The 22,606-nt window shown below is 34.5% G+C and overlaps 1 protein-coding gene across 2 annotated transcripts in view; it reads left to right on the forward strand.

The window, feature by feature from the left end:
• Positions 1-20,641, forward strand: part of DSC1 (desmocollin 1) — a 31,374-nt gene extending 10,733 nt beyond the window's left edge. Inside the window, exons 6-17 of one of the 2 annotated variants that reach the window (XM_046671239.1) lie at positions 1,688-1,832; positions 3,016-3,182; positions 3,641-3,775; positions 5,197-5,382; positions 6,806-7,068; positions 7,214-7,356; positions 13,455-13,667; positions 14,128-14,370; positions 15,683-15,804; positions 16,584-16,838; positions 17,579-17,624; positions 17,706-17,837. In XM_046671239.1, the coding sequence (XP_046527195.1) occupies positions 1,688-1,832; positions 3,016-3,182; positions 3,641-3,775; positions 5,197-5,382; positions 6,806-7,068; positions 7,214-7,356; positions 13,455-13,667; positions 14,128-14,370; positions 15,683-15,804; positions 16,584-16,838; positions 17,579-17,614 (1,908 nt within the window). In that variant the 3' untranslated portion in view covers positions 17,615-17,624; positions 17,706-17,837. Of the gene's footprint in view, positions 1-1,687; positions 1,833-3,015; positions 3,183-3,640; positions 3,776-5,196; positions 5,383-6,805; positions 7,069-7,213; positions 7,357-13,454; positions 13,668-14,127; positions 14,371-15,682; positions 15,805-16,583; positions 16,839-17,578; positions 17,625-17,705 lie in introns of both variants that reach the window. The other variant, XM_046671238.1, reaches the window with a different exon arrangement.
• The last annotated feature ends 1,965 nt before the right edge of the window (positions 20,642-22,606 follow it).

The following is a 22,606-nucleotide window of genomic DNA, read 5'->3' on the forward strand; positions in this document are numbered from 1 at the left end:
TTGAATGCAAAATGCTATTTACTGAAGAATTACCCAATCTAAGGTACTATGTTAGGTGCTTCAGGAACACGAATATCCATAAGTCTCAGGCTTCATCCCTGAGGACAATTGTAACCTAATAGAGACATAAAACAATTTCATAGTTTTCTCTAGCTAAAAATCACAAAATGGCAGCAGTTTAAAGAAAGAAAAATTCACATCAAATATGGGGGGGAAGGGAGAGATTGGTAGAAAGGCTGAATAGTGTGACATCTGGATGGGATGGTGGCGGTGATGATGATGGTGTGACAGCAGTGGTGGTGGTGAAGTAGTGATGACACACCCCTGCATTCCACTCCTGAGTTCAGAAGTTATTGAGAAATAAGATGTAGCAGTCAAACTGATGGAAATCAAAGTATAAGTTTTATTACTGAAAAAGCCCACCTGAGGGATGGCTGGGAAAAAGTGAATAAGGCAACAGAGAGAACACAGGTGCTTATCTCAATGACTCCCATGTCAGAGATTGGAGTAGAAATTCCTTCCCCTCCAGGTCTGCATGAACAGTGAAGATGAAATGTTGCCTTTTAACACAATAGTGAGGATTTTGTGATTACTTTGGTAAATGATACACAAATCACTGAAGAGTCTGATTAGAGAACGTCATGATTAAAATTGTGCTTAGTGAAAATGATCTGACTTCTAAGTGCTACATAGATTGAAGAAGGTCAGTTAGGACAATTGCAGGAAAGTTGGGAGGACAACATGTAGGATCCATCTGGAGTCACATGAGAATGTTGGCATTGGGAATAGAAAACAGACGATGGATGATAGAGACACAGACATGCCACAATCTCTAGAATTTGGCAACTGACTAGTAAGGCTAACAAAAGAAAGGGAGGAGTTAGATATCTGGGATTTTAATCCTGGTTCGTTTGGAAGATGGTTACAGTAGGGAAGTCAGGAAGACCCAATTGTGGTGAAGAACTGAGTTAATACAGAGTTCACTTTGGGCAGGTGCAGTTGGTCCTATGAGTGAAGAAAATCTGTCTAACTCAACAACCATTTATTGAATACTTGCTATGCATAACTTTTATAAGAAAAGTGAAGAAATAATTTGATGATGTTGAAAGGAAAAGGGCATTAAATCCTGGCATTTGGGACCATGATATATCATTTTGAGGTGGAGTTTGGATTTTGTAAATGATTTCTTTAGCATGTTTATTACACAAGAAATACACATTTATGATAGAAAAGTCAGAAAATGCAGGTAAATAGAGAAAAGAATCCATAACTGAGTCACCCAGCTATAGTTGATATATATTTATATGTATATACAAATCTGTAAATAAATAGAATCATATTTTTTGTAAACTTTTAAGAAATACTTGTTATTAGCACAACTGGGGAAGTCCACATGCGTTCTAACAAGTAGAACAGCATGCAGTTAATTCAGGGAATGGAATAGGCTTATTCAGCTGGAGTGCTTGGCACTTGGTGGGAGAATAGTGAGAACGGTGCAAGAGGATTGAAGCCATACGGCAGGCGGAGACTGTGCTGGTTTGTTGTCTTTCCATGGCATAAGTTCTCAGCTACAAATACCTTTATGGATGATTTCTTTAAACATTACATCTTTCCCCTAACTGCTAGGTTTAATTTGTGCATAATTTGTTATTTACGAATAAGCTAAGGGTGTTTGTCTACTTTTCAGCTATATGCCTATGCAACAACTGCAGATGGTTATGCCCCAGAGTACCCACTCCCCTTAGTATTCAAAGTTGAAGATGATAACGATAATGCCCCATATTTTGAAAACAAAGTGACTGTCTTTAACGTCCCTGAAAATTGCCGATCTGGTAAGTTCGCATTTTAGGAAAACACTAGATTTTTGCATCAGTTGAATTCTTCATTAATATTTTAAACATGATTATGTAAAACATTTTTAAATGCTTGACTTTCAAGGATATTCTACATAAAACTTTGTAATCTTAGAAAACCATATACTCTTCAAAGGCAAACCTTTTTGTGCTCATTTTGCTATGCATGTATATAGGGCAGCTAGTTGATACATAAAGTTACTAACTGTTAGATTAATCCACAATGAATAGGAATGTGCGACAGACAAATGCTCTTTATGTTTTCTATCTTGACCATGTACATATGTGTCACAGGTGTATTTATAAAACAATAAGTAATTCGAATCTTTATAAAGACTCAATACATTTTCAAGGACCCAGAAATATATCATGACATGGAAATGCTGCTCTGACTTAGAACGACATATACATTGCTCTACTTGGCATATTTTCCTAACAAATTGAAAAAAAATTTTTAACTGGTTTGATGCTATAGGCAGCCAAGATTGTGACTTTGGCATACCTAGGGGCATAAGACTGTCTAGTTGTAAAAAAAATTTGCACGAAAGGTTGTTAACTTTATGCCTTCTCCATTCTGTTGCCATTATGTATGTATATTTAATACTGTTCTCTCATAATAAGTGGTTTGCTAAAGCAACATTTCCAAAGGATATGCAAATGATACTCAGACATGTACATAATGTTTATGTCTTACATATATTATTTGCATATATTAATAATTAAGCACATTTATTAGAATGTAAAAGCATAAATTCTTTGTTGTCATAGGCAAAGTTTTGATACTCCTCTAATTAACATAATCAAATTTAGCTATAAAGGACATGAGATATACAGAGAAGATCCCATCTAAAAATGGCCCATGAACTAAGGTGATGGCTTTAGGGGAAGAATCTGAGAACCACTGTTACCAAGGTGGGGTAGGTGTTCTCGCATAGGTAGAATACAAATCATGGTATTCACAGTAGCCACATAACTAAAGTTTCCAAGCAAGGGAGACTTGAAGTTTAGAGAACATTTAGACACTCCTCCACTTATCTGTAAAATTAATCTACTTGTGGTTTGGGGAAGAATATGCTATAACAATGCCTTGATTTATTTTTTGTTTGTAATTCAATTATATCACTATTTTAAATTGTTGACAATATTGGATTTGCCTAAACAGGTACTTCAGTGGGACAAGTGACTGCCATAGACCTTGATGAACCTGACACTCTACATACTCGTCTGAAGTATAAAATCTTACAGCAAATCCCAGACCATCCAAAGCATTTCTCCATACATCCAGATACAGGCGTCATCACCACAACCACACCTTTACTGGATAGAGAAGTAATGAATTGATTCATTAATTTCACTGTTACTAAACTATATTTAAACAGAGAACGAATTCCCAGAGAAGTCACAGTAAGGCCCGTCTGGCCACCTCTCCAAGCATGTTTCCATCTAGGCTGTGGTTAGGGCTTCTCTGGACACTTCCTTTGCCCCTACTGAGATTTTGGGAAGGTATAACTTATTAAGAGAGGTCTCAGTTGAGATCATCGCCCTGATTTGATGTGTGGATGCTAAAATAGCTTTAAATTGTGAAATGTTATATTAGACACATCAGCTTTCCATTGTCCTGACTGACCAACGTCTTGTTCTATATTTGTATTTATGGTGGCTCTTTTTGAAAAAGAAATCGAAAAATAATATTTGTAAAATAATCAGAGCCTGAACAGTGGCTATGAGAATTGCACATTATAGCAAATAGAAGTATTCATCAATGTACCTTTTTCCTTTTTTTTCAGAAATGTGATACATACACGTTAGTAATGGAAGTGCGAGACATGGGGGGGCAACCTTTTGGTTTATTTAATACAGGAACAATTACTATTTCACTCGAGGATGAAAATGACAATGCACCCTATTTTGCAGAAACTTCGGTGAGTATATCTCTGTATTCATTTATCTAAGTTCATTTACTTTTTCAAAAAAACAAATATGGAATTTGGGGGCTCTGTGAGATTACACATTTTGGTTTTAATAGCTACCACATACAAATAACAAAAGCAGAAAAATATGACTTCTGTAAAAATAATTGAAGTGCCAGTTATTTCTGGATGCTAGGGAAATAACTATTCTCTTGGCCATCTAAGAGGTTCTTAGCCAATGAAGCCATTCATGTATTCAATGTTTTCTTGGATACTAAGTTCTGGTATCAGATTCCTTGGATTTAAATTCTTTTTATAGGATGAAACAGAAGAGGCTCTCTCCCTGTATCCTTTACACTTTAACTTCTTAAGATGACAAAGGGACTAGCTTTACATCCTCTCCTTTGTTGGGGAGTCAATAGTACAGGCTGCCCCACCGCCATCTGTATGCAGGCTCTTCCTGTATCATGTACGAGCAAACTTTCCCTTAGGAAGTACACAGTACAAGAAATACACACAGAATAGTACTTCCAGAAAATGGATCTTCTTTCTTGAACTTTTAGTGTGTAATCTTTATTTTTCCATTAATCTATACCAGAGTATAAGTCAAAGAGAAAACCTGCAGTGATAGGCACATTCGTATTATTTTTTTACATTAATCTCTACAACTTATAAGGATATATTTTATCCCATATTTAATATGAGGAAGTGGAAGCTCAGTTAAGTAACTTGCACATGATCTCATACATACAGACCATGTAAGACAAAAAAGTGGGATTAGAACCTAGATCTGTGATGCTCCAGTGCCTAGCAGGCTATCATCCTTGTATGAATTCATCTTACATCTCTAGAAGATTCTGATTTACTATATTTTTAAGTTTTTTAATATCATATGCTTCCATAACCATATTTCTTTTTTGGGGAGGTGTAGAGAGGAGAAACTATGATTTAATTTCTCAAAGAAGGGAAAACATTTTCCTTAAAGTGTTTGCTAGTGAATCAAAAGTAAATAATAAAAAAGAAGATTGGCATATTAACAAGTCATCCAGGAATAATAAGAAATCAGTGCAGGTTATAATTATCTAGAACTATTGAGGGCTTAATATATTAATATAAAGCATTTTACGTCTAAAAGAGGAGCAATAGACTGTAAATATTGTTGAGGTTCAGAAGAGAGACAAACCTAAGGGTTTGAATGATTAGAAAAATCACTTCAGAGAAGTTGAGAAGTTAAGACCTGAGAATAGATAAGATTTCAAAAAGCATTTTAGTGAAGAAAGAAGTCAGCTATGCATTAAATGTGTAAATTCTTCCCAATATAAGATTGCATATTTCCATATCACTTTGTTTTCTTTTTCTTTAAATATAAGTTTTAGAGTAAAAAATTGTTGTCAAAGCTTTGAATTTATAATAACAAGAGGGAATTGTTTCAGTATTTTGCAGAAGTAGAGGAAAACAGAATTGACGTTGAGATTTTACGAATGGCGATACATGACCAGGATTTGCCAAACACTCCTCACTCCCAGGCTGTGTACACGATCCTACAGGGAAATGAAAACGGACACTTCAAAATTAGCACCGACCCAAAGACAAATGAAGCAGTCTTGTGTGTTGTCAAGGTAAACAATAACAACAACAACACAGATATATATATGTGTATATATATATATAGTAATTCCTGAATGTATATAAGTAGAGTATTGCAATGCAATGCTGAAATGACTTACACTGGTTTACATAAACTTTTATAGTTATTATGATTATTTTACCCTCTTTTTCTCTCTTAGAGGACAGGCATGGCAGGTGCAAAACTCATTGTTCTACATACGAGGAAAATGGAGGCAGAGAAATGTTGAGTTAGTAATCAGATATTAGCCTTAGAAGGGGTCTTGGATGCCCATTTGTCCAGATCCCTTATTTTGTCTAACACAAAACAGGAAGAAATGGAAGAGTCACTGAAATCAAACCTCTTGACTTTTCACTTCTGCTTATGCTCATGTTGTACTTTTACCTCTCTGTAATGTATTTTATAAGACAGATCATTTACTAAATATACAGTAGTTATTCCCATTAACCCCCCTATATTTGAGGTAGCTGGTGTTTGGGGAGTTTTAAAATTGCAATTACTGGCACCTATCATGATTACTTTAACTGAACCTGGTTCCTTTCTGAGTCCATCTGCCCATAGCCCTCACTAAACTCTTACGTATCTTCCCTCATTAATTTCCTGGAGACAGTGTATTTTCTTAGAAGCAATATACATAAATTGTGCTTTCCTCATAAGATTTTTGGAAAATGTCTTTTACTTATTCTATTACCTATTCTTTCTCTTTTTCTCTCTCTTTCTCTCTCCCTTTTTCTGGCTTCTAGATTTCTCTTGCTTTCCATTTTTTGTTATCTTGATAGATTTTAGGCCCTAATTATTAAGCTATTGTTTTGGGATTCTTTCTAATTATTCAGTTCAGGACTGAGCACTTTGATTGGGAATTAAGCAAATTCAAATATAATGTGCTTTGGAAAGTTGTGTCTAGATAAAATGATCTCTCTTGACTCATATACTCAGAGTAACACTCCATTATAGCCAAATCTCGTGTCCTCATAGTCTGTCTAATTATTTCACATACTTAGCCTGGAGGGACTTCTGCTGTCTTAGTTATCACTGTTATCCCATTTGATAAGTAATGAAATATTGAGAAATAATAGTCTATTTGAATTTATTCAAATACTTATTCTGTATTTCCATTAATATTTAAACTTGTGATGAAAAAATGAAGACAGGACCTTGCGAAAGAAAAGTGAGAAGAAAAAATTGGTTGAACCTTAAAATCAACAATTTTGCATTTGATAGTGTTTGTCATTACAGGAAGCTAATTATTAGCCAGTAACTACGTTAGCACCAACTTTTGGTGATATTTTATACACAAAAATGGTGTTCCCTGGGAACAAACTGATATTCCCTTTTGTGCGAAAACTTGGAATCATAATTACATCTTCCATATACAGTGTTATATATTGACTGATTAAAGTATGTTTTTTGAACAGCCATTGAACTATGAAGTCAATCGCCAAATTGTTTTGCAAATTGGTGTACTTAATGAAGCACAATTCTCTAAAGCAGCAAACTCACAAACTCCTCCTACTATGTGCACTGCAACTGTCACTGTTAAAGTAAAGGACAGTGATGAGGGCCCTGAATGCCAACCGCCAGTAAAAGTTATTCAGAGTAAAGATGGCCTCCCACCTGGCAAAGAACTCCTTGGATACAAAGCGTCAGATCCAGAAACGCGCAATGGGGAAGGCCTAAGGTAATGTCTTTTTCAAAAAGTTTCTTAGTTTTAATTGTGATGTAAATTGAGTTCTTACTTAGGAAAGTTCTATGTATTTTTCAAATTGATAGATTTTGAGATTATGTCCATTCTTGGAGTATTTACATTTTTTTCTAAAAATTAGGTATAAGAAGATAGGAGATGAAGATGGTTGGTTTGACATTAATGAATACACTGGTGACTTGAAAACTTTAAAAGTGCTAGATAGAGAATCAAAATTTGTAAAAAATGACCAATACAATGTTTCCGTGGTTGCAATGGATGCAGGTGAGTGCCATTTTCTAGAAATAAAATATAAATATAGGATATATTTTTAAGGAAATCTTGGGGTGAAATCTGTTTATTTCCATGTGAAAATTTAATGCAAATAATGTTTGCATTATGATTTTTCAATTTATTGGAGACCACCAAATTTAGGCCCGGCGCATCAGTAATGGAAAGTAAGGGCAGTGAATGGTCCAAATCTAAATTTCAAGGTCCGTATTACTTGATCTCTGCCATGGATATGGTGACATCCTCAAGGATCTCCATTTTTTTCAGGAATACAGATTTAGGTTATTATGATTTGAGCTTGCTGAAAGGGTTCAACTCACCTAAAACAGTAGAGTTCAAGGTAGGTTTGTTCTGAGCCTCCCTTCATGGGGAACAAAACGTTTTTCCTGTATCCTAAAGCAATGATCAAATATGACTCAAGTCTTTCGCTGTGCTTTGCAATCCTTCTCTAAGGTTAATTTTAGAACCTATCTTGTGAAGAAATGCCCTTCAAATGTCATAAAGTAGTGATCTCAAAACTCTTTTTGAACATACACTCCTAGCAGTAAGCTATTTTTGGATTTTGTAGCATTGTAGTGTAAGCCCTGACAGTTGGCTTTTCTTTTTGAAATTAGAGTGCCTGACTTAAGCTTTGATTGCTGAGGCATGCACTTCAAAGAAGCATTTACTTCAAAGATGGCTATCTGGAATAAACACATTGCCAGCCTCAGAATTAGATAAAGAGTCAGGCTGCCATCCTACCCCACTCTATCCCTAACCCCAGGCTCCTTTGTTTTAGAGATCTTGGTTCATTTCCATAACTGACCATTTAGGCCACTTGTTTCTTCTCCCTCCCCACCCACCTCACCCTATCCCCTCCACTTTAAATTCCCAATCTGTTTTAAATTCACCAATAAAGAATAAGCCTACAAAACCGTAGGTTTCCACCTTTGACCCCAATAAAAGCACAACTCCTAGAGCTCTCTCGCGATCTCTCCTCTCCCCCTCCTTCTCTCTCCCCTTCCCTCTCTCCCCTTCTCCCTGTGATCTCGCTGTGTGGCACAGGACTCATAAGTAATAAACCTTTTTTTTCCATGTTTCCTGATGGTATGGCTGAGGGGATGTTGCAATCATAATAAGAGCCACAAGGCCTGGTTGAGTGACAACATTGTCATCGATAGACTGAGACCAGCACACCACAACCTCCATATATTTACTAGTATGTTTATTTATCTATATGTACTATGTATACTTAGTAATGCTAATGTATACATCATAAAAATATACAAAATAGATATTAAAAGAGGATGATAAAAAATATAAATAGAAATTACAATGTTACATCCCATTACACCAATTATAGACTCACTTATTTGGGGTAAATTTCCAGAAAGATGAATGAACTTATACTTTTATGATAGAGCCTATGCTTTTGACTATCTGCCTAATCCAAGGTGGTTTCCACTATTTTTATGGTTAGCATATTTTTATATACTAGATGTTCAAAACAAACAAGCTGATACAGCAATGCTGTGGTCTTTTTCTGTAAAATCATTGAATTTCTTTAGAAGGAATAGGTGAGTGTATGAATAAATATATATCAAATCCCACGGAAATTAACAAAAGTTGAAAATAGGTCATGAAATGGTTCATGTTAATTCATTTTGCCCCTTGATATTTTGATAATAAAATAAAGACAAATGTTTCTCATATGTTATATCCCTACTCTCTTCTATAGCTTTACAATAAAAGCCACGTCTACTAAAAGATGATTCTCTGACAAGACACAAAGATTACAATAATGAAGATGCTGGCTGCTTCTAATTTATATGGGAAGGGCAAGACCACTCATACACATCTGCACTATTCAGATTTTTTCTTTCTTCTTCACTCAGCCTTGTTCTATTCCTGTTGCCTTTGAGGAAAATACTGTGTTGCACATCATAATCAGTGACCAAGCAGTTTTAAAGAACTATTGCCATGAGCTAAAAATATTTAGGTTGAAAAATCTGACAGAAAATCTAAATGTGAATATTGTTATTTAACCATCTTCATATGATCTTTTCCTCTTGATACCTCTCACACATACTTTTAATGTAGTTCTTTCAGTATAGGTAGAAAGAAAAACTACTTAAGAGTGGAGAAGACATTAATTGAGAAATATAGCTAATGTTGCCACTACTCTGTAATCCTGGGTGATTTGCTGCTCCTATATAAGTAAAAGTGAAATCTGAATGGTTCAAGAATACAATTATGATGTCAAGCAAGGATTTATGTTTACTCATTTATTCCACAAATGTCCATTGTCTAGGAGTTCCAAATAGTAATAGAATAGTAATAGTAATCCAAATAGTAGTTCCAAATTCTCACATGATATCTGTTAAAGGATTATTATATTCTCATAAGAGGTTGGTTCTTTGGCATGAAAATGTTCCCCCTAAGAGTATGTATGGATATCTTAAGAAGTGGAAGTCAGTTAAGAGCAGCCCAGATTAAAGGATAAAGGGAGGAGATTTCACAGAAATGCAGAAGCTTGGCGATAGGAAAATGAAATACCATTTGGAGAGCAGGCAAATATAGAGAACAGAAATATAAGAAATTAACTATGTCTTTTGATGCTAAAAGACAATGTCTGTAAGCACAGTGATCATAGTACAAGGAAGTAAAATGTCAAGTCTGAACCGTACAAGTCTATGTCCCAGGCTCATGGATAACCTGGGTGTGCTCAAGAAGAAGTAAAGATAAGGATGTTATAAATTTTAGTGGAAGGCCATATGGTGACATGAAGGATTTTGTTGCTTTGAACTTTAATCCATCGATATATCCTTCCAAGAGCCAAATAATTACATTTGCCCCTCTGAATCAGGGGGACTAGTTCCAGAACCCCCACCGTTGCCAAAGTTCAAGGATGCTCAAGTCTCTAATGTAAAATGGTATAATATTTGCTTATAACCTATGAGCATCCTCTCATATACTTTAAATCATCTCTAGATTACTTATAATATCTAATACAATGGGGGTGCTATGTAAATAGTGGTTATACTATATTGTTTAGGGAATAATGACAAGAAAAGTGTGTACATGTTGAGCACAGACACAACCATTGTAGGCCTTTCATCCATGGTTGGTTGAATCTGTGGATGTGGAACCTGAGATATGGAGGGCCGACTGTACTTACATTTCCACATTTAGTTTTGATGTTCATAAATATTTCAGGATGATGATCTAGGTATTCTTCTAGCTTTCTTAGAATCCACTTTCTTCCTTTGTATTTCCTGTGTCAATCCTCTTTGTCAGTCAAGCTGGTTTCCCTACTGTCATTCTAGAAAACACTGTTTTATACACCCTCTGCCTAGAATCGTTCTATGCTCTCCTGTTTGAAATTAAGATCTCAACTTCAAATGAATCACACTGACATCTTCTGCGATTGTTCCCATTGTTTTGTTAAGGTCTTCTCTTAACACTTTTTAAGCCCTCCTTCCCTGGAATAATATGTTATCACAGGTCAGGTGTCTTCTCTATGAAAAGGGTGTTTCATTGCTTCTCATGTATATTCTATTCCTCTAACTGGATTGATTGTGAGCTCAATTTCTCATAAGGAGGCTTTTTCTTGCAAAATCATCCCTTTACCAAGCACCTGGCAGAGATTTTGGCATATGTTTGCTTAATGCAGGTACTGATAGTTGTCATTCTGCTGTTGTTTGAGTTTCATGAATCTCCAGGTCCAGGTTGTCAATTTCACTACCAAGAGCTTTGCTACTCCAGGCGCATAATTGGTACTTGGAACAATTAGTTTTAGTATAAAAAATTGAGTTCAAACGTTTACAAAATGCTTTGTTATATTTGGCTGTAAAATTTTTTTCTTAAAATAACAAATATTTAAGGGTTATCATGTAGAAGAGGTAAACATTGTGTGTGTATAGTCCAAAAAGAACACGAACAAGTTGTTGGAAATGATTAGGAGACATATTGTAGCTTAATAAGACAGAACCTAAAAACTCTCCAACAATTAAAGAGTTCTGTGCCTGGAGTGGACTGATTCGTAATGCAGTGAACTTCTAGTTCCTGAAAACATTTCAGTGGCAATGGGAAACCATTGCTTGTCGGACTCCATGTGGTTGACATGTTGTAAGTTCAGATTTCAGTTAACCCAAGATGTACTTTCCAGCCCTGAGACTGGGATGTTCCTTACTCGCTGATACTTGGCATTTCCTTATGTGCTTAATTTAAGCATTATACCCACTTAATTAACTTTTCACAACCTTCAGCCATACTCAACAATTACTTATTTTTGGCTCTATTTCCCAGAAGTAAGGTGAAAACATATCAATCATTTGTAGTTTTAGAAGACTTCTAGGACTTCATTTTCAGCTCTGGTTTTGACTACCACCCATTTTGTTAATTTCAAGCATTCGTTTTTAACAACATGCTTAAAACAGAGACTGTGATGGAAAACAATCTTATGTGATAAATGCTGGCTGAATAGAGGATGAAATGAGTCTTGATTTGCTTTCCATTTTGTGCTCTACTTCTTTATTTGATTTTTAAAGTGTGATTTCTTTTTATCGTTCCATAAAGAGAAACTGCTCTTTGCTTAAATTTTAAAAAGTAAAATCATAGCACTCATGTTGACTCACAGGTAATGCCTCTAACTACATTTTTTTTTTAATTTAAAAAGACCTTCTTTTTCCTGTTACTCACTTTTTTGTTAGTTTGCTGATTTTGAAGTTGTTACTTATATTCATATTTTTACAATTACCTGGCAGTCTCAAAATGTTTATATGCTGTTGCAGATTTCTTTTTATTTCTAGATATTTTAAAAACTTGTTCAAATAGAATAGTTTTCAAATAGATATATGCAGTAGTTACCTTATGTAAGTCATTAATTTAAAAGTCCCTTTGAATAAATTAATTTTGTAGTCATTCAACAGAAAAAAGTTTGAGATATACCACATGATATGGCTTAAATGTTATTTCGAACGAAAAATAAAAAAGATTATATTTGCATATGACATATAGTAGTCTTTATGATAAATTCAACATATATGCTCCAAAATTTAGACCAGTATTCAAAGCACAAAAATGAGAAATTTTATCAATTCTTTGTTTATTTCAATCTTTAAAGTTTACTGTTTATTATAGTTTATTTTTCACAAACAGTAAAATTTGAACATGTTTTCTGAACTTCATTATCTCTTAAACACAAATAATAGGCTCTATTTTAATAAAAAATATTGAGACTTATGTGTAAAGCATTAGGCCAATAATAGCGCTGATCTACAGAATAGAGATGAGTAGGAGTTCCTATTCTCAAGAACATATTAATTGGACTAAGGTGGGGGTGCAAACTTATTTTAATGGTTTATTCAATTAATTTTTTTACAAAATGTAAAAATAGTAAGCACATTATGTTCACTGTGTAGTATTAAGTTATAAATTAGCTGAGAAATACTCGGCAGAGCACTAGACTTTCAAGATGAGTACAGCTTAGTTCTTACTATGAACATGTTCCCAGTTCAGTGTGTGAGCCAATGATGACTCAAGTAGTGTCTTGAGAAATCAAAGGACAATATGGCTACCATTGTCCACAGAAGCCACAGCAAGTTTCTTGTGGAGGATTCCTAAAGGATAATAGGAATTTTTCAGGCAAAGAGGAGGATAAAAGTACTTCTGTCAGTGGCAACAGAATGTACCAAACAGACATGAAGGAGCGCACTTAGTGGGTTTGATAAAAGAAACGGTTAGGAGAGGAAGCCAAGGAGGTGATTGATGACCAAATGTAAAACCTTTGTATTCTAAGGATAAATATACGCTCTTTATGTAAGAAATCAATTTTATTTTCAACTGGATATTCTGTAGTGACATTACTCATAATCTCATACCTTTTAGTTTTGAAAAACACCTCAACTTATCATCTGATACAGTCACCAATCTTCACGGAAGAATGACACACCACTATTTTGTCCTTGTAGCAATGGTATTTGTGATCTTGGAAGTGTGTGTGCTAATTCAAGTTCACACAACTAGCAGAAAGCAGATGTTAACTGTGTATCATAAAGATTGCTGAAATAAATTTTTAAGTGAAGACATAACCTATTTTTGATTTTTCTTAGATGGCAGATCTTGCACTGGAACATTAGTAGTTCTTTTGGAAGATGATAATGACCACCCACCACAACTTGAAAAAGAAGTGACAATTTGTCGACATAATAAAGAGTATGCTGTTCTAGAACCTGTAGATCCAGATGGACCTGAAAATGGTCCACCTTTTCAATTCTTTCTGGATAATTCTGCCAGCAAACTTTGGACTATAGAAACAAAGGATGGTGTGTAATTATATTAAATCTTGTAATCAATAGGAACTCAAGATGGCTGATGGTCTTGACTTTCACCTTAGTTCATTATACTAAATAAATACTCATGTTAGGAAATTATTTTATTGATCCTAAAAAAAAGGAAAATGGCTTTCTTTTAATAAAGCAATGAATAATATATTTATGTTAAGTTCAGACTCTTGTTCCAAATATCTTTTAAGAAAACATATACATCTATTTTAAGATAATATTTGAATAACATGTTAAGTATAGATTATTCTAATATAAATGTAGAGCAATATCAATTATTGTTTCTGGTTTCTTGAGAAATCAAAATAATTTTTAAGAAGAAAAATGAATCACTAGAATTCTTTTCTAAGCTAAATTACCACCTTCCCCCCAGGAATAACAATTGGGAAAAATATAGCTACTGAAATGTCATATCAATATATATTCTATCTTTTTCTCCTAGGTAAAACTGCCATTCTTCGTGAACGGCAAAATCTTGATTATAACTACTATACTGTGCCTATCGAAATAAAAGATAGACATGGTTTGGTTGGAAAACACATGTTATCAGTGAGAGTATGTGACTGTGCAACTCCATCTGACTGTAGAATGAATATTGTCGATGAGAGAGATGTTAAGTTATCAAATGTAATACTTGGAAAATGGGCTATTCTTGCCATGGTGTTGGGCTCTGCATTGTTGTTATGTAAGTATAACTATCTAGAATGTGTCAGCTGAAGTTTTATCTAATATTTTTTGAAAATGTATATGGCAATTCTTTATATCAATGACATTTATAGCCTTTGGTAAATGTATCCTTTTAAAAATCTTGTACATACTATACGACTTGGCGTCCTGAGCCACAGAAGAAGCATATGAGGGAGAGCAGATTAAATTGAAAGCAAATTTCAGAGGTGTAGCCTTAGTTCTGCCAACACTTAGCTGTAAGACACTGGGTAAAAAATTTCCTCTTCTTTGAGCTCATTTTTTCCATGTGTAAAATGAAGAGGTTGGATAAAATTATTATTAAGATATCCTTCCATACAAAATATTACAGTCTTTCAACCAGCCAAATATACATAGTGAATGCACCAAAAGAACTAGTGATAACAGAGTAGTTCCAAAATTTACTTAAATGTTACTAATGAAGCGATGTAGCATACATCTTAAGACTCCAATGAGTGGAAAATTGTCTTATGGTGAACCACTGAGGAAAAGTAATGTGTACAGAGGATGCTAAGATTTTGCGTTCTGCAGACTGTGTTTTGGAGATACAAAAGTGGCAGAAATCATTGCCCACACTTCCTTCATTCCTTCTTTTCTTTCTTCCTCTCTCCATCCCTTTCTTCCTTCCTTCTTTCCTTCCTTGCTTTCTTCTCCTCTTTCTTTTTTAACAGTCTATTGGACTACACACAACCTCTTTGCATTTACAGACTTTTCCCATAGTCTTTGCTGTGTGCTAATTCATTGATTTCAGTTTCAGATTAAACTGGATGTTCCTCTTAGCACTATATTAGTTGATGCACACTTTCAAAACTGGGCACTGAGTTTATATAATTGCCTTTCTTGTTTGTACTTATGCCAAATGCTCTTTGTTTTGTGGTTCTAAGCCCTTTGAGTGTGTTCTATATGGATTTTAAATATCAATAATACTAGCTTAAATTTCAATTAAATGAAGTTACTATTTCAGTGTGGAGAAAATAAGAGAAACTTTAAGTTAATTCTTGATCTGGGAAGAAAGCTATTACTAAACTATGCTCACTTGATCCTTCTTAATTTTTATTGATTTGTTTCTTATGTAGCCTAATAATGTAAACTCACTAAGACAAAGATGGTCTATATAACAATACATTTGTTAATATTCTGTTTTAAGTTTTATGACCCAAAGAGATAATTTCTGGAACAAATTTTTTAAAATTCTGTGAAGAAACTTTTAGAAAAATCATATGATTCAAATGATTTAATATATACTCAGCATGAAAAAAATACTCTTTTACTTAACTATTTTCATTTTTTAGGTATTCTGTTTACGTGTTTCTGTGTCACTGCTAAGAAAACAGTAAAGAAATGTTTTCCAGAAGATGTAGCCCAGCAAAATTTAATTGTATCAAATACTGAAGGACCTGGAGAAGAAGTAATGGTAAATCAGACTTCACTTTCCTTTGAATTGTATGGTGATCCGATGATGACAATTGATTATTACATAATAATAGTAATAATAATAATAATAATAGCTAATGTTTATTGAGCATTTACCATGCCAAACAGAGTTCCAAGTGCCCTGCACATGTTAATTCATTTAAACTCCACAGTTGTATTGCATTAGTTTCCTAGGGTTGCCATGACAAAGTACCACAAACTGAGTGACTTAAACAATAGCAATGTATTGTCTCAGTTCCAGAGGCGACAAGTTGGAGATCAAGATGTTGGCAGAGCCATTCTCCCTGAAGGTGCTAGGGAACGATCTGTTGTTCCAGGCCTCTCTCTAGCTTCTGGTGGTACCTGGGCTTATGGCAAGATAAATCAGATCTTCATGTTGCATTCTCTCTGTGTGCCAGTCTGTGTCCACATTTCCCCTTTTCTTGTAAGGGCACCGTCATTTTGGATTAGGGACCAACACTAATTGAGTTTGACCTTATCTTAATTTAACTAATTACACCTGTAATCTACAATGTCCCTATCTTCAAGTAAGATCACATTCTGAGGCACTAAGGGTTAAGACCTCAACATATGAACTTTGGAGGCGACACAGTTCGACCCATAACACCCATGATATGGGTACAATTATTATCTTGACTTTCTGTATGAGGAACTGAGAGGCACAACAAGTAAGTGGTTTGCCTATGGTGGGAAAGAAATGAAAGCAAACTGTTAGTTTCAATTTGCTTCATCATTTTATATGTCTGATTTTATTTATAGGAGGCAAATATTAGACTCCCCATTCAGACATCCAACATTTGCGATACAAGCATGTCTGGTGGCACCCTTGGTGGCCAGGGAGTCAAAACACAGCAAAATTTTGAGATGGTCAAAGGTGGATACACTTTGGATTCCAGCAAAGGAGGTGGACATCAGACCTTGGAATCCGTCAAGGGGGTAGGACAAGGAGTAACGGATACTGGCCGATTCGCATACACCGACTGGCACAGCTTCACCCAACCTCGGCTTGGCGAAGTAAGTGCCAAAGTCTTTAAGTTCATATTACATGAAAATTAAACACTATTTATAAATCAGGATATCCTGAAAATTTTCCTCCTTATACCTGGAACTCTTCGCCTTTTTAACGTTGAATTATCACAGATATGGATGTCAGGTTCAAACCCAGAGAGAAAAATGATCTTTTAAAATTCAATTTTTAAAATGAGGTTTACAAAACTTTCTCTAAGAGTGGCGTATGTAGATATGTTTAGGAAGTATGAAAAGACTGATAGCTTCTTCCCTAAAAGTTACCAGGAAAATCACCTGGAGTGAAATATTTGCTATAGAGTAATGCACAGATCATAAATTAGAAACCTCTTTCAGTGTGTTGAATCCTTCACGTGGTTATGAAGTCCTGGCTATCAACATCATCCAGATAGACTGTTAAGCTTTTATTTGGGGTTTTAGTTCCTTATTTTATGGTTAGATTAATCAATATAGGTTAATACTAGCCAGTTTAATGTAGTACCTTATTATAGCCATATGATAGCGTATAAACATAAGAATCATAGACTATATTGGTTTCAGAGATACAAAGAAGCTACAGAGGTATATTTCAACTATGCAAATCTTATATTCAAATGGGAAATTGTTAGTTGTATGATATATGCATAGCTTTAATTTTTATAAATGTGTTCACTAGGAGCATCTATATATTTGCTACATTTTAAGAATGAATATAATTCAGACCAATCATGTGCATTTTTTATATGTAGGAATCCATTAGAGGACACACTCTGATTAAAAATTAAACAGTAAAAGGTAAATCAAAGACATTATTTTTATGTTAGTATGTTTAGGTGTTTTAAAAGAAATAATAAAATGTGTTCTTTTGTGATACAGAAGGTGTATCTGTGTGGACAAGATGAGGAGCATAAACACTCTGAAGACTACGTGCGCTCGTACAACTATGAAGGAAAAGGGTCCATGGCCGGCTCGGTAGGCTGCTGCAGTGATCGGCAGGAAGAAGAAGGACTTGAGTTTTTAGATCATCTGGAACCCAAATTTAGGACGCTAGCGAAGACGTGTATAAAGAATTAAATGTGCCTTTAATAGAGTACCATCTACAAATGCCTATGTAGGAGTGTATTGAATATCAGATGGTAGCAGCATCTGCTAATGTGTTTATTGGAGGTAAACTTTGAGTCATGTATAGATAAGGATACTATAAATATGAAGCTCCCCTAAATTCTGCTTGTCTGATATGACTTCCATGTTCTCTAGAAATACAAGTTTCACTTGTTAATTTTCTTTTATATGCTTGTATATATTGCCCTTTCTGGAATGTACTATGTACTTTCTTGCATCTTCTCTTTGAAAACTTGTTACTTCGTACTCTTGTACTTTCTTGCATCTTCTATTTGAAAACTTGTTACTTCGTATGCTATGGAAGAGTAGGTGGGAGAGCTGGGTGTTGTGGAGGCTAATGAAAAATGAATTTTTATTTTAGATGAAAATTAAATATTTTCTCCAAAATCTTGGGGAGAACTATTTAGAATTATTGTCTTTGGTGACAGAGAATTGCTTCCTCTACCCAAGTGGCTATGTATGGAAGGATTTTTAAGTATTCTTTGGTGCAGTCTTCAATTTGGTAAATAAAAGCTCATTTCTCCCTACAATTTTAACTTGTGGAGGTGTACCCAGTGCTGTTTTCTTTCAGGAGGCTTCAGAGCTTTGTCCTTGGGTCTCTGCCTATGTGAATGTGTTATCAGGTTCCTACAGCTTCTAGGATTGTTGGAAAGACATGGATTAGAACAAGCTCACAGCAGTTTGAGCCACAGAGATTTCATAAGGATCATGTGAGAGAATTTCCATGAAAGAATTGCAGCCTTAATACCAATGGGTTGACTCAGACCCACAAATATGTTTTGTTTTTACATAATGAGCTATTACCTTTTAAAAATACAAATACTTGGCAAGAACATGCACTCTCTAGTTTGACACAGGGCCACCATCTTCAAGCATTTGTGGAACTAGCCCAGCAGGTATGAGGCTTGCAACCCTGACACGCAGTGCTTAGGCCTTTGAACATGCTAAAAACTGAATGGCATCCATATTGGAACCTAAAGCTCAGTGTACATTAATCTACTTTAAGAAAATCAGAAATAAAGAGTTTGGAATATATATGTTAAAAAATTAAAATCTCTTAAAATTACATTTACCAAACATTTGTTGAATGATGGATAAATGAGTGAACACATAAGTTCATAAATTATTTTGAATGCATAATATTTTAATAAGATATTATATTTTATTCCTTTAGAAAAAAGCCATGTATTTAAATAATATTTTAATAGTCTTTTGTGCCAAACTCTATAGATTTATAAACAATAACAATATATATCACATGGAAATTTCTCATTCAGACAAAAACTTTTTTTAATCTATTAACTAGTTAACTATTGAGAAAATGAGCAGTTGATTTTTAAAACTTTTGTGATTAGCCTCCTCATTCTCAGTTACAGTTTCTAATTAAAGGTGTTACTTGATACGACATTGGATATTAGAGCAGAGGAAAAAAGTTTTAGTAAGTAAGATTTTATTTTATAAGGTGTCCACAATGTATGCTTTTCATAGCCTTTGTGAGTAAAATAATTTTAGGGGGTAATACAATTCTGTTGTCTGATGTACTCGTCACTCTAACAATGACACCAGTTTTAAAATTTTAAAATATAATCTTATATTTCAGATATAATTTTATAGACATTTTTATAGAAATTTTAAAATATATATTATATTTTGAAATTTTAAAATATATCATTAAAAATTTAGAAGTATATTGTGCTAAGTTATATTCTTGAATATAAGTGCAGAATGTTTTCTGAGCAATTAAAAATCATTAGCCAAACATTAACTTTTGTGTTTGTTTATGTATTAATATTTCTTCCATTTGTTTAAGTATGAAAGAGAGAATTTATATCTGAACATAAAGTACAATTAAAGGCCAGTGGAAGATTTCTTGGTTAGCAAGAGAGGACACTCTGAGTGCTACCAGAATTATTAGAAAGTGTGGGAAATGAATCTGCATTAAGCAGTTTTGGCTAATTAAATGATTTCAAAATATCATTAAAATTTATCTCATAGAGGAACTATGACTGTTTTATGATATACTTAGGAATTTCAAAGTTATTCTCTGTTTACACTCAAAATTAAATGTTAATTTTATGATTGATGAAATTCACAAAACTCCACTGGACTATTTACAAGTTTAGTTTTGTAACAAAATTTTGTACTTTATGGATTGTTTTATATAAGTTAATTGTCGGTAAATTCATTGTCAATTAGTTAATCATGAATTTTTTTTATAATTAAATCTATAGTTAGGGAAAATATACAATTACATTTTCCTTATCTTGATTCAGATCTCAAAATATTTCATGTGAAAAAATTCCATGGAAGCACCAAGATAGACAAAAATTGGCATAACTATTGTAAATGAGCTTTGTTAAACAGTTTCTTAACTTTACTGAGCTTTTCATTCCTCCTGAGTTTATTAAAAATATTTTATAAAACGATATCAATGCATATGTTTACTTTTAGAAAATGGAATATGCTATGCTATTTGCAAAATATTCACAATATATGTTTTAGAGTTGAGGATTTTTATTTTCATAGAAAAGAAAAACTAACTCAGTTTTTGCAGTGTGTTAGTTATGAGTTCTGTACTAGCTGAAAATCCTAAATTAGATTAGGGTAATGAAACAAACAAACCATGTATATTGCTGCATCTCTCTGGTCTCTTTTATTTGCTTTTCTAATAAAGCCGAAGGAACATTGCATTGGGCCAGATACTGCATTTGTTTTTCTACTTATGTAGGAAAAAGAAAATAGAACACAGCAGAACATAGCATTGCTAAGAATCGATAGACCCTTATGTATTTTGTAGGGCCCAATAAAAGTAAGCACGCATAATTTTTAAAAACTCTTTGAAAGGATGGTGTTGCATAAAAAATAAAAACCACACTTAAATCACCTCAAATCCTAACCACTAACAATAAAATAACTATTTTCAAATATATGGAGTAATTTAGTATATAAGGAGCATTAAAAAACAAATGTGTGAAGTACATTCATAATACACATTTTGTGATGATAGATCAAATTATTTTAAAATGTCTACTTCTTAAAGTAGGTTTTTTTATTGATAGGAATAAAGTGTGCTTTGATAAAACCAAGCTATAGAGTTAGAAGTTTTTTATTTCCTAACTTTAGAGAAAAAAAAAACAATTAAAAACAAGTGTGGCCTTCCCCCATATTTGGCCTGAGAATACATAGGATTTCAAAATTTTTCATATTTAGTTGTCAGTATGTAACAATTAATGCCTGAAATTGTGGTGTTTTTGTTTGCCCATGTTTAGGCACCTTTAAATGCTATAACATGGAATTATTAACATTAAAAAGAAACTTCAAGGCTTTCTTTGAGATATCTGAGGTTTTATCTAGAATTCGTACCCAAAAATTCATGTAGAATTATTTTGTCAAGTATAATTCGAGAAAAACTAAAAGGAACCCTATAGTTCAAAGTGGGAATGAAACAAATTCCTTGTTTTAGCTTTACCTCTCCTAAATATATAGAAAACTGAGGAATTAATGGGTGGACGACATTTATATAGTTCATTTGTATAAAACTTAAGACCAGGTTCACAAGGACATTTCGTCCGCGGCAGGCGTTCTACGACAGGGAGAGGTTGCTGTTCTGCAAGCACTCTATTTCTCTCCTCTGAGATCCCCACTGAGATTCTAAATCAGTGGTTCTTGAAGTGTGATTCCTGGACCAGCAGCATCAGCATCCCCTGGAAGCTTGTTAGAAATGCTAATTCTTGGATCCCTCCTCAGATCCATTAAATCGGAGACTCTGAGGGTGAGACCCTGCAGGTGTTCCTAACGTGCTATCAAGTTCACCTCAGTACTAGCTCCTTGCTACTCTGAGTTGTTCACATGACCTGAGAGCTTGGGAGGAAACTGGATTCAGGCCCCACCCCAAACCTGTTAGATCAGAGTCTGAGTTTTGACAAGATCCCTACGCACAGGAAACATTGATATCACTGCATAGATGATCCTTTGAGACGAAACCTGCAAAAACTAATAGGTGAACAACACAATTAGTCAATTAGAGTGAGTGACACAGGGGGCCTCAGGCAGTAGGTCTACAGCTGCCATGTGGTAGGGAAATTTGCCCAGCTTACCTGGTGACCCAAATTCAAGATCACCTTGCCTCTTATCACAAAGCAGAACCCCCCACTCTGTGTTTTTATGTCCCTGGATAATTGATTTTCCATGAAGTTTGTGGCTAACAGTGCCGTATATGAGAGGATATACAGTGACACAGAAGGTAACCAAGTTTAGGTTAATGAAATGTTGTTACCGAACCAGGTTTGTTTTGCCCACTGCACAGTATGCCAATCACTGAGACGACAAATTTTGCAGCAGAGAAAGGGTTTATTCATAAGGCAGCCAAGTGAGGAGACAGAACAAGTCTCAAATCCACCTCCCTGAAAATAGGAATCGGGGAAATTTATGGGATAAAGGGGCAGGGCGGTCTGAAGTGTGGGGGTAGATGATTGGAGATAAGGAAAAGTGAGGTATTTGATGATCTGCACAAGCATGGTCAAGCTTCACAGCTCTTAATAGATGCGTGTTCACAAAGTGGTGGTATTAGCATAATGTGAGGGTGAAGTTTTTGGGCCCCCTGACATCAAAGGGGTACCTATCAGACATTTGAGCAGGTCCACTTGATGGGTCAG

This window comes from Equus quagga, chromosome 9 (genome assembly GCF_021613505.1).
Source record: "Equus quagga isolate Etosha38 chromosome 9, UCLA_HA_Equagga_1.0, whole genome shotgun sequence".
Lineage (NCBI taxonomy): Eukaryota > Metazoa > Chordata > Mammalia > Perissodactyla > Equidae > Equus > Equus quagga.